Genomic DNA, 14,023 nt, shown 5'->3' on the forward strand with positions numbered 1-14,023 from the left:
TTTTCAACTGAATTTACACTGTCAATCTGATCTCGTATTTTAGTAGATATTAGGGAATCTGCACACAACAGCATGAATGCCTTAATCGCAGGAAAAGCTTCAGCTGCTGCTAAAAGAGAAAACACATAGCAGAGAGCCCTTAACAGAGGAGTAGATTCTTGCTGCAAAATTTGACTGAAGTATCTGTGATAGTCAAGGCAGCTCTCACACCTCCCTTCAAACAGATGTAATAAAAGTTGGTTGAAAGTACTACTAAAAATTGACTAAAATGGCTTATCATAAATTCTGGAAAAGGATGTGCTGGAAAATCAAGTAACTACTTTAAGCCACTCAGTAACTTAAAAGCGACGGAAATTATTTAGCAGCTGCATTATTTAATTTAAGTTTGTACGGTTTGAAAGCTATACAGATATGTTACAAGTCAAAAGACCATCAGGCTCTAATATTAATTTTTGTATTTTGGACATGACAATAATTAATAATATTAATGAAATATTCCCAGGAAAGGATCTGATGCCAGAAAAGAAGGATAAGGAAGCAATAGGTATAAAATGTTCCTATGGGTACAGCGAAAATCCTTCTGGAAATTGTTAGCTTGGTCAAAAATAACTTCCCTTAGAAAAAACAGACATTCTTCCTTTCCTTTCCCAGGAAGAGTGAGTGCTAGATCATCTACTTAGACTACATAATTACATGTTTCTTAAGGAAGCAATGGATGACAGGGAGATAGCTTAACAATCTGGTATTTGTATGAATGCTTAACCATTCCCTCGTGTATTTTCCCAAATCAATGAATATCATTAGTTTTCCAGTTGTATCGTTTCCACCAGCAATGTTGCTAGAACCAGTGTGAATGAGGTCTGGAACTTGCCATATGTTCTATCCCTGACATGACAAATCTCCAAAATTCAGCTTCTGGTTACTCTTGTCTCTGTCCTTGTTGATATTCAAAACTCCACTCTACCCAAGCAACCTGATCTAGCTTTGAAGGTAGCTCTCCTTTCAGTAGGTGCTGGACCATGTGACCTCCAGAGGTTCTGTTGAACCTACATTATTCCTTGATGTAACAAAAGCATACAGGTTTTAAAATAGAAAAGCAACAAGAGGAGTTTTGTAGCTTACAATAAAAACTAAGCATTAGACCAGAATGTAAATAAATTAATTAACAAGAATCATTTCAGCAATTAAACTGTTGATTTTTTTTCTTAGGTCAAAGATGACAGGCCACAGCACATCCTTAAACCACCTTTCTTTCCCCTACAGTAAATCCTGATTACATCTCATACATTAAACAATTAAAACAATTATTATGGCATAGCAAAATGGTTATGGTTTACTGTACCCATTTATTTGGTTTCCCCTTGGAACTGCAGCATTTTCTGAAAACCAGCACACCACAAGAAACTAGCACAGGGCATAGTTCAGATGAAGTAGTGACTACTGACTGTATGTTATGCAAATCCTGCAGCCAAATGAAATGGCAGTACTTGAAAAGGAAAAAAAAAAATCATATGCAGGGTATCACTTTCAGTTAAATGCAATTTAGATTAATACAACAAAGAGTCATATAATCTCCTAAGTAGTTTTTAAGAGACCAGTAGAACTGGCTTGGCTTGTGGGTCACTAAACCCTACAGAAGAGGCATGTTAATGATGGTTGCCTTAAGCATTTGCATTTACGTACACTTTCATTTCTTAATGGTTTGTTCTGCACAGTCTAGCTCTCAGAGTACCAGCAAAGATAAGTTTTCACTGGTAAGAATATGTGTGTGTGTATCTGCACATATATGTAAAAGACAAGCATGACAGACAGATGGAAAACAAATGCATACCACGAATAAATTGTGACTCTACTCTGGATCCATCACAAGTTACATATTTACCTTTTCCCATCCCCAATCTGAAAGGTACCTACGGAAAACTAGCCTATATAGTAGTCCCGGAACTTAGAGGCAGGAGAAGATTCATTTCAAGATAGCTGATAAATACAACAACAGTAACCCAGATACTTAGTCTCAGTTACCAGGAGAAGACCAGGTATGAAAGAATTCATGAAAATGGTCTTCTTTTCTTTAAGTTTGCTACTAGAGGACAGAGCAGGACCAGCAACTCTTACTCTGACTCCATAAAGACAAGAGCTTTCTTTTACCAAATTTTTGTAAGATGAAAAGATTCCTGTGAATATCCATTACACTTAAGATCATGGAAAGAACCAGTCACACCACATATCAGTGCTGTAAGCTGCAGATCTTGATTGTCTGAAACAAAATGGATAACCGCAAAAAAATACTGAGAAATTAGAAGGTGAACAAAGGGTTCTTCTAAACTGAAGTATACCAATAAGTTTCATAGTTTGAGCGCTAGACAGATACAGTGAATGTTCTCATGCTTAAAATATTTATTACAAAAGAACTGAGTGGTAACATGATTCAGACAAAAAGAAGGGATGCTCTTGCTCTTCTGTATAAAAACACTTAGAGTTGTATATGTTGTCAGAGGTTATTTTTGGCCAATGTTGTATGGGTGTGAAAGGCACAAAGTGAATCCCAAATTAATATAATTGCCTAAGACTGCAGAGAACTAGACTGGATGACTCAGATAGTTTTCTTCAGTTCTCTACTCCAGTATGTCCTTGAGCTGTTTTAAGAGTAACACATAACTCAAGCATGACTAGGTACTTTGAGCTGCTGTTCATTATGAGTCTCATTTTCTCTGCTCATTCCAAGAAGAATGCATATACTAAATCAATAGTACAATCAGTACAACTACACCATGTCAACAGTATGAAGTGAAACTTGAAATATATATTCCCTTTTTAGAAAGTAAGGCCTTTTCTGGGTATAAGTGTTTTCAAATGGCAACTGGAATTTCATTTCTTTCCAGTATTTATTGTTTAAACTGTATTGTAGAGTGAGGGTATGAACTTAAATCACTTTTTTCCCCTCTTTTATAATATCTGAAACATAGAAATAATCAAACTTAAAATAAAATCAAAGAAACTTCGTTCAAATATTACTTTAGTGAAAGTAACTTTACTCTCCAAATTTCATCCTTTGCTAAAATTAAATTGTATGAATTACAATTTCCTAGAAAGTTTCATTAGAACTGGAACTCCACTGTACTTGGTACCCTGAAATTCAGAATTTATGAAGCACAGTTTGCAGCAAACTGTGCTTCATAAAAGCATAAAATGAAGTTTAAACTTTTCATTTGCTCATCCCAATTGTTCACTACCCTTTTCTACATGACTTTTTATAGAACATTAAAACTCTATTAGCACACTCATCAATAATGTTTCTGTCAGCGGCAATCTTTTGCAGGCAAAACTAGATGAAAAATTTCTACTTATGCAAGCTAGAAATCATTGCAAATGAAGTCCTTCTGTAGTTCAAAACTGTAGGGAATTCTACTCACTGTATGTGTTATGCAAAAGGCTGGACTGAACTTGAGCATATGCATTGGCTCTGAAATAAACAGCAGATTTAACACATTATGCTGACTCCTAGCACAGAATTCCATCTGTAGATACAGAAGTCTGCCAATGGGCTCAAAGCTAAGGCCACCAAATAAAGTGGAAGAATCAAAAATGCAACGTGGTTCTGGAAATGCACAGCTGGTTCTGGTTCAAGCAATACAAGAGTTTAGAACAAATTCTCTTCAACTTCTAGCCGTTATATCATGAAATATAAAACCACATGCAGACAGGAAGAAAGGCTTTTATATCTGATAAGGAGTGAAAGACTGGCCACAGGGTACATCAGCAGGATAAAAAGCCCATGCTCACAATACACACTGATGTAGGAAGCTGCCTTATTTTGCCTGTTAACTCTGAAGAGACCCTAGTGATAAGTACTGAGAACTGAGCAATGAGTGAGGGTCCAGTATTCCGGGTTTTACCCCTTTGGAGCCTGCAAGCGATAAGACAAAGAGAAGAGGAGATAAGGTAAAAAAATGGTGGTTCTGCAGAAAAATCTACTTCCTTACAATTATAAACATGTTCAGTTGCAAAGAATAATAGCTGTTTTACATGTGGTCTTTACCTCTTGGTCCTTTTCCCCTCCCTTCTTCCCTCCCATCCAGACTCCAGCGCAGAGGATTAGATTACAGCTCAGAAAATTCAGCTGAATAGATGAATTAGAGAGCTTTATCTAATGCACCAATATTTTTCCTACAAATTACCATCAAGACATTGCTTCAAAATGTTGCAAGTGTTGCATTGTTGCAAAAGAAGGTTACCACTCAATCACAGCACTATTTCCTCTTACCACAGGAGATTTTTTAGAAGCATCTCATCTGAATACTTTTTCTTTATATGCACAGACTCATCCCAGTGTGGTCCACAAGGGCTGTGAAGGAGCCAGTGGAGTACAGCACAGATATGCAAGCCAAGAATAGCTGCAACAGGGAGGCACTTCCTCAGCTGAGTGCTCTCTCTGGTTCTACAGAATTGTTATGAATTCAATGCTCATTGAATTGAGGAGCACAATGGGTTACAAAAGATTGACTGTTTTCTACAGTACATTTGTGCTGGAAGGGTGCCTAACTTCTACAGTAGAGGTTAAAAAACGAACAACGCTCCCAGATCCATCCCTGCATATTTTGCTAGTTATGAACAGCTTTCTCTTTCGGCCCATTCAAAATACATGGAGTTAAGGAATCTACTATCAGATATGTAGCACTAGCAATAACTGAATTGAACTTCAAAATGATGAAATTTTTATTTTACACTGAAAAGCTGCTTTTGAAGCCACATACTACTAAACTGAAATGTCTCTGAAGGTCAGCAACTTCGCTTCAGAAGATTCACGAGAGAAATAGAAAGTGAAAAAGATACCTGGCTCTCTCCACGCCAAAAGGGGTATAACAACTAAAACTCACTTGTCAGACTCAAAATCTATGGCAAATGACTTCAAGTGCTCTCCTAATAAGAATCTGAGAGCCAAAAAATGAAGGAAAGATGGCCACAAAATCTTGAAGTCCAACTGCTGTGCACTTTGTACATAGTCTTAGTGAGAAACAGCAAACAATCCTGGAGTATTATATCTGTGTAAATGACTTCTGGACACTGCAACAAGAAGTAGCGAATATTGACTGATCTTCAAGCTGATGCTGTCGTTCTCTTCTTTCTTTTCTTTTTCCCTCTTAAAGAAGGTTTTCAGATTCATTCCCTGAAGCCAAGATATATTTTCTTCTTCAGTAAAAATGAATTTATGTTTTTTAACACATTTCTAGAAAATCTTCATATGCAATGCTGTTTAAGCAATTGCCTTTTATGTAACATGATTTGTGCAATAATTGCTGTAGAATATGCATAATTTTTTACAATTGATATTTTACTGGATATTATACATAGTAGTTACAATCTATTGCTCAAGGGAAAAAACTTTGCTAAAGCAAAGCAGGGTCTCCCAAGAAACTACTTCAGCTATTTTGATTTTTGCCTTCGTTGTACCTATCTATCAGATAGTTGAAAAGTTTTTTCCTGTGGAGGAATGGGATCTTAACAGGTGCAACACTGAATTCAAAGGCTAGAAAGAGAGATGCCAAGAAGGCTTTCTCATACTTCACATTCTGGGCTGCTGCAAGGAATTTACATCTTCCCCCAGCATAACTGTGGCATCTTGAGCAAGCCAAATTTGCCTCTACTTCTTCCACATCCCTCCTGAGCACAACACCTTCCTTACTGAGTCACTTGTACATTTGGGACAGCCACCGGAAGGTCACTGTGCGCATCTTCCAAGCTTCCGGGATGAAGGAGATTATTTCTTTCCTAGCACCCAATGTTTGTGTCATGTTTACCCTCTGCCAAGCATAACAAGATCAGAGTTCTGTAAGACTTTCACTCAGAAAGGATAAACATATTCATTTTAACATATATTAAGGAAACACACATTAGAGTCAAGGCTACCAAAAATTACTAGGCTTCTCAAAATTAGCTTTTTTCCCACTACAATGAAGAAGATTCAATGGATTTCAATAAGTAGTTGGATTTTTATAAATTGACACCTCACCATGAAATCAAAGATCAATTGCAGTTTAAAGGCAAAATCCAAACATTAAGGTAGCAAATAAGGATTTTACCATTAATTTCAGCAGGATTACAATGAAGTTTTAGCCAGATGATACAACTCCAGTGACCCACATCAGAATATCCTGACATTGACATATTTATAAAAACAGATGAAAAATATCAAAAAATGTTAAAATATTCTGAAGGAAGAATAAAAGAAAGTGAAAGATCAAAAACCAGATAGTTGGACATACATTATGACTGAATACAAATATATATTTTGTGTGACTAAATTAGCTGCAGCAACTTTCTCTTCGTGAATTTCCTTACCTCTCAATTCAGGACCAGGTTTGCACCGAATATTTGTGTTATAAAAATGTGAACTTTTCTGAAGTTTCTGAGTAGAAGAAAATAAATTCTCCACTAAACGTAAAACTTTGCATGATACATAGGTGAGAATTCAAAGCAAGTAGTAGCTTATTTTAAAAATAAAAAAGTTGGAATAAGCACCCAGACACCAGGATGTTTCAGTTGTTTTCTCTCTGATCTGCAAAGCCTGGATGGAATTCTAATGAGAGGAGATTTCTCCACCGAGACTTTCAAAGCTTCTTGTTTATGGGAGTGTGGAAACAAAGTTGTTCAAAGGATTGCAGTATCTTCATCTATGGTCTATGCCATAAGCAGTAGATGAGGAGGAATACAAATATATTAGAGCAGAAGGAAAGAAAAAGATTACCACCAGGTAAAGCAAACTTTATTATATTTTAAAGAACATTTCTATTCAGCTCAATTGCTAAAATTATTTCCTATTACCAGGAATACTGCGGTATTTTTTTGATTTCTTTTAAAAAATTGAATATATTTTTAATATCACTTCAGGTATGACGAAATGTGTGCGCTATTTCCCTTAAAAAAGAGATATAAAGCTTGTGAAGTCTTATCTCAAACAGACAACTCACAAAGACTATTGGGTAACGGTTCTTTCTTATTCTTCAACTTTTATAATACTGAACTGCCAGACTATGAAAAAAATATATACATCAACTGAATAATCAAATTTCTAGACATCTCTAGTTGGCTTGAATTTAGAACTATTTTATTTTATTTAGGTCTCTCACATTTCTGATAAATCCACAGGTGTTTCTCAACCTTCACTTCCACAGAAATCAGTGAGAGTTGAGAAAAATCGTGCAGGATAGGACCATAGAAGCTCAGATCATAAGAACTGAAGTTATCTGTAATATTATACTGACATAAAACCCTGCAACTGATTAACTTTTAAAGGGAAATAAAGTTTCCTTTGTCTGTTCAACATACTCGTATAACATGAGCCATATAAATCACAGGAATGTAAGTCACATGCAAAGAAACCTGCAGCGCTAATCCATCTCCATGCAGATTAGCTTGTGGCATACACGGCTGATTTCTATAATGCACTATATGATTGTAAGCTAAGGGAAACACAAGTACAGTAAGTCTTCAGAATTATTAACCTCTGCAATAACCACTGGATATGACCATATCGCAAAAGGCAGTTCACATAGCAGAGATCCTCACAGTCTGCCTCTCTTGTCTATCTTCTCTCTCTCTCGCCAAGTACATTATTTTTGCAAACACGCGATTATTTTATCATGTAGACTATGAAGCAGGGTCCAGGAATGCCACTGAGTAGCTTCTGAAAGGAGCCTCGATGTGGAGGAGGCCCTCAGAAGCATCTCAAACCTCCAGAATTGTTCTTAAAACCTTCCTCATCTTCTATACTCTGTCCATTGCCAAGTGGTAAGCATCCATTTTTTTACCATGTACTTCAAAGCTTTCTCATCTCCATTCCTTTCTGTTCATCACACACCTGCTATTCACACTTGAATTATTTTCGATTATATTTTAGCATTTTCTGTGCATGATCTATTCCTTTGCTTATGTAATCACTTGTAGCTAGGACAACTATAACGTTTCATGAGATTTTAGTGTAGCCTACCCAGTTTCAGTGGAAAATACAGATGTGGCCTCCTGTTCCCCTATGGGACCCTACACATATGTCTAGCTCAACAGTTCTGCAACTACAAACCTGGTACTTGAATAAGCGTTGTAAATCAAGCCATTTTGTTGAGAAGAAACCCCTAACCCCTTCTGGTTTGTATGCTACTCTTCTCCTTGGGATTGGCAACAATAAGATTGTGTTTGCTGCCTTTTAGCTTTGTTACAACAGCCACAATAAAGCATGTACCCTGTGCTGCAAAAAAACAATTTATACATGACATGTTTTCTCTATCCTGAATGCCCCAGGCTTGGATCAGATGGGAAATGTTATTTTTGCAAATCTGGCAAAATGTATTTTGTTTGTCTGTTCTACAAAGGTAAAGAATCAATAACAACAAGAATGAAAAAGGTCAAATCAGACTCCTTCGTGTCAGCATGCCAACAGGAAGGTCAGCACACCAAAACTCCCAGGAAAATTAAACAATCAGGTCTCACCTTGTGGAGCAGAAGGCAAAAAAAAATCATACTTAAGGCTCAGGTGAAAGATATTAATGATGATGCAATGATTTCTCCTTGATTTTGGTGTGTGCCCTAATCACTTTGTGGATATGGGAAAAAGGTGTATTTTTATTTACAGATATGCATTTACGTACATGCACATATGTATGGTTAACAAACAAAAATATGATGGGTATCTAATCCTACTGAAGAACAAAGACCTAAGCTTTAGGAACAAACCAATGAATCCACCCATTCCTGTCAAAAAGAAAAATCCATTCTAATAGGAAACATGCACCTAAACTTTCATGAAAACATTGCTTTCTAACATATATTACTGGAGATACTTTAAGTGAACGCTTCCTCATCATATAAAGATTTTACCACACTACATTTCAAAAACATCTACCATGCAAATAACAGTTCTATGAAGGATTAGCATCCTAGGTTTCCAACTTCTCTAATCCAATCCTTAAAAATTATATTTATAAAGCAGCCTCTGTTGTCCTCATTTCAAATTTCAACGGTGAAGTTTAAACTTCTATGAGAAAAGGCTCTTCTGAATTATTCACCTTCATAAACACTAATTTTCTGCAAGGTACACAGGAATACTATGATGTAGAAGCTATACTATAATATATGTGAAAATCACCATAACACATGGTGCAATTACTTTCCCAACAGAACTTCTTACTGATGCAGTGCCATAAAACAAAAAGTTACTGTAATATAATAAGCCACAGTTACTTTTTGAACTGCCTCACTTTTAAAGATATTGCAACGCAAGATTAGTTATAAAACAATATTAACTGTCAGATTTGTAGGGTCATACACTAAAACCAGTGTAAATTTCAGCAGTCTTAACATTTTGAGAGCTTTAAGTTCCTTCATACGACACCTTTCCAACTCCCTATTGAAACAATTTACTTCCTCAAAATGACAACTCTGTGGAGTATTCCCACTAATATTTCAGACTATCATAAAATATATGGAATCAAGAGTAACCAGATTGGTACTTTGACATTATGTGAAACTATGCTGATACCATCTTTACAAACTTACACGGAGTTTTCTTTTCCTTTAAAAAAGAATACTGCTATTTTTGTTAGCTGAAGTTCTTCATGAATCTGACCATGAAATGAAAAGTCTAAATTATTTTAGCCCCAAAATGGGACAGAATCCCAGCAATGTGATTTAACTAGGCCTAGCTTTATGAATGAATATATCCAATCCACAATTTGGCAATAAGCTGCAAGAGAGGTCAGCATCCCCTTTGCTGTCCAAGAGGCATAGGGGAATGACGCCTTGCTTTCTGCCTCCCACCGTTACCTCCTAATCCATCTATTTTTCTCCTCTAGACAACGATCATATGCCTAGCAATGGGGACATTCCAGCATTTAGAAAAAAACACAAGGGAATCGCAAGCATTTGGGTGCCTAAAAGAACTTTTAAGTGTGCGTCTATATTGGACTTATAGTTCTGAACAAAAGTGCATTTTTGAAGCAGCTCTTCCAGTTATATTCACTCTCTATGCCTTGGTTTATACCACAGAGTAATGGACATGAATGGACCAACTCCATTTTTTCAGATGACGCTACATCGAAAGATGCTCTCCAGAAGTGCATTTTTCAAGTTCCAAATGCTAATGGGTACCCAAACCACAGCTAGCCTAAAGAACCCTCCAAAATGCCTACCTGCGTTGATATGGAGCCTCAGCACTGATTGTTTCACTCAACAAATTCACATGTTTCACAGCTCATGCTGTTTCCTACTGGGCAGGGAGACTACATGCTTCCTTAATATAAGCCACAATTCACCTAGTTTTTCCTCTTATTTCTAGGCAAACTCTGTCCCTACCTTAGTCTATGTCCACAAACACATAAATGAAATAGTGAGAATACCATGTGATGGAGATACAGATTTTCTTTTCTTTGCTAGCCCTAACTCTTGAAACTGAATTGAGAAAGAGAATCATGATAGTGGCTCATTTGTGGTCTCAATTCATTTTTATAGCAGTAAAATGCCAATTTTATAGCTATGAAATAGGAAGCCATACATATCTCTTAATTTAATAAGACCTAATTTATAAGAACTGTTATATACAACAGCACAGACTCAATAACATAGCAGTGAATTAAAAAGAACAGAAAGTTCTTACTCAAAACCAAAAAAATTAAGGAAACAAAAATTCTTGGATTTATCTTCAATGCTTTAGCATGAGAATGTTGCCCTAGTGCAATACTTTCTGTATAGAAATTTGTACTAGAAATTTGTATTAAAGGTATAAGAATAAAAAATAATGTATTTATAATTGATTTTTTGGATAGTAACACTATGGTAAATTCTACAAAGCCATGATACATTTAAAAGCAATCAAGAGCATCCTACATCTCCTTTTAGTATCCCTCTAGAAACTTCGCTCTTGAACTTACTTGTGGTGCAGTTCTTGAACTCTATGTCATCTATTGCCGCTCCTCCTCCTAGGTCTCTGGTGCGAATGCCTTCAAAAAGAACTTCAAAGTTCCTCAGCTTCCCCAGGTGTAACTCAGCTTTCTTCCATTCTTCACCATGACTTTCTGAGTCACTCCATATTTTCACCATTCCGTCATCAGTCTGAAGTATAAATAAAATATGTACTGTAAGATACATATACAGTATGGATTAACAAATGCCAGTTTTTGTACAAGAGAGAGAAGATTCTGGAAGATGCCCCTTCAGTTTGGTTAAGAAAGAGTGAACAGATGATTTGTTAGGAGAGATGGGAAAAATAACGAGATGAAATGATTACCATACAAATCACAAAAACATCAATAATAGATGGAGTCTCAGAAATAAATTACCATGTGTATGATTAAACTCCAAAACAGTCTGATGTGGTAGAGCTATATTTACCTTCATACAATCCTGAGATTCATTCTTTGTGTTTAGAACATATTACTGCATGCAAAGTTAGTCTTCAATTTTAAAATCAGGGTATCAGAGAGGCAGAATCTTTAAAAAGTTGTGACAATGATAGTACAAGTACAAATATAAAATATTCATATGTTTGATACAGTTTATTTGAATGTAAATAGTAGTTTTCTGTGTTTCAAATGCGCTAATATATTTAAAAGCTTTTCCTTAAAAGTTTAGTCATATCACCTAAGCGGCAAACCTGCAGTAAACAACATGCTTCATTTTTCAATACTAGTATTAGAATGCAAATGCACTAATTCCAAATTCTGTGAATAGCTGATCCATATATTTGATGGCACTGTCAATAAATATTTGCAAAAGCTGTATATATGTCTCAATTTAGATTTCTTTATGACTGTGTGACTAATCATCCAAAGCGTAAATGAAAAAAAATTTTTGGCTAGTCTTTTCTTATCAAAACCCATCAGTACTCCAAATAGGGTTAATGAAAGCACCAGATGATGCATCCAACAACTAAGTGTAATGCATAATGAATGTTCTAAGCAAGCAGTGTATGAACACACAAAATCTAAGAAAAACAGAGACAAAAGTAAAAATAGCCAGGGAAATAAAAGAATTATATTGATTTATACATGGTGTACCTGTTAAACAATCTTATGTTAATAAGATTGTCTTATGCATATTTATCATGAGAGAAAACTGAAAATGAAGCTGGATATTTTTGATATTGCATGCTGATTAGGAAAGTGAGGACAAGTATACACAGAAATGTTACATGAGCTGTTCCTGAATTGTGCAATTTACAGAATTATTACTATCTTTTAAAAAGAGGTCCTAAGACCTACCACAACATGGAAATACTGAGGTGTAGCTTGATAATGGAAAATTATTATTAACTGCAGATATGTTAGTTGAAAAGAATGGCAGCTTTACATTACATTGCTCAACAGGAAAGAAAACACAGCCTCCACAGGCAAAATCCATAGGTACTCAGCTGAACAAATCTGTTTGTGTACGCCGAATGGTACTGTACCAGCAGGGGCAGCAGTTCAATGCTAAGTCATGACGACTGAGCACACAGTATCTACAGAGACAAGCTCAGGCATTGCTTCTTTGGTTACGTCACATTGATTTAAAGCTAATGAAGTGTTCTGTTAAAAGGAAAATAATATAACAGGACCTTGTTGGTGCTGTGATGGTTGATGACAAACAGTTATGACTTGCTTAATATATTTCTCACAATGAGGCTTCTAAACCTTTTCTACTTAGGTCCTATCACAGATCTATTCATTTAATAGCGTACGCCAAGCTCCTTTCAGGCCTATAACCAACACAATTAAGGGAGATTAGAGAGTTACAATGAATGTGAGACTCTCTCTCAAAATTCCAATTAAGTTTCTCCCTGAAAACAGCTATATATGAAATTTTCTTCCTATGTATAGAGGACCCTAGGATTACACAGAGCTCCAAAAGGGTAGATAAAGTAATGAAAGCTGATTTTAACAGTGGTAAAAGTTTTTTCAAATTTAACTGAATTTTACTCACATACTATTCTTCTTCATGAAATATGTAGTCAGCAGTTCAATTTAATTATTTCAGCAACTCAAAAATATCTATTCCATTGATTCTAATCTTTCTGAATAACCTCCAAAACAGGATTATATATTATTAGGGCAATTTGTTTAGTCTGGAAATATCTTCCATCTAACCATGACACGAATAAAATGGATGAATATGAAGAGTTACATTTGGCTTTAAGGGCTCCACTCCAGAATACAAAACAAAACTTACAAGAGTAGCACTTTTTAGCATTTAATCTATTTGTTGTCTCTGGAACCTATTCTGTCTGCCCTTGAGAACTCTTAGGAATGGGAAACTTTCCCAAACATTATTTATAAAAAATTATGGATTAATTTTACAAAAGCAGTTTCAGTACTGTATATTGACTGGACAATTTAAGAAACTTAAAATGAAGTAGATACTAATAATATTAAATGATAACAGAATTCCTGTCAATTGATGCATTTAAGTGAAAAAGAAACATTCAAAATTGTAGGCATTGCAACATTAAGTCCCAATTCTATAAAAATTTACATGTGTTTAAGTTTGGATGATGAAAGTCAATAGAACTTCTTACAATATATAGAGATGAATATTTATATAAATTCCAGAGGGTGTTAAATGTAGCGCAGTTAACCATAAAATGGGCTTCAGTTTTGCTCTTGCCAGATTTTGATTGATTTCATACTATATTTTATCGCTTTATAGTATGTTCTGGCTTATGCTACATTTATCATGCTGATTTCTGAGGAAAGGGCGCTGCTAATAACAGGTAACACTGAGCACATTTCTTCATAAAAACCCATGTAAGATGTGTTAACAATCAATTTGCACATGGCATCATAACCATGAAGTAACAAGCCGTTACGCAATTTTAGGAATTCTAGGGTGTTTTTTGCAAAATTGTGAAGAAAATTTTCTGCTAAAAAGACAATGGTCAAAAGGAATCTTTACAAAAGGAAGATGTGAGAGAGTCCTTGTGCTTGACAAAATGTTAAATACAAATACAGAAATAAAACCTAGAAGAGAAAGCTGCTTCTGGGTTCAACAGTAGCAATTC

The 14,023-nt window shown here is 35.5% G+C and overlaps 1 protein-coding gene across 3 annotated transcripts in view; it reads right to left on the minus strand.

Annotated features, from left to right (window-relative positions):
* MALRD1 (MAM and LDL receptor class A domain containing 1) overlaps positions 1-14,023 on the minus strand; it is a 292,727-nt gene that overhangs the window by 91,002 nt on the left and 187,702 nt on the right. For all 3 annotated transcript variants that reach the window (XM_068934618.1, XM_009673718.2, XM_068934619.1), the window contains exon 29: positions 10,920-11,100. In XM_068934618.1, the coding sequence (XP_068790719.1) occupies positions 10,920-11,100 (181 nt within the window). The remainder of the gene's footprint in view (positions 1-10,919; positions 11,101-14,023) is intronic.

This window comes from Struthio camelus, chromosome 2 (genome assembly GCF_040807025.1).
Source record: "Struthio camelus isolate bStrCam1 chromosome 2, bStrCam1.hap1, whole genome shotgun sequence".
Classification (NCBI taxonomy): domain Eukaryota; kingdom Metazoa; phylum Chordata; class Aves; order Struthioniformes; family Struthionidae; genus Struthio; species Struthio camelus.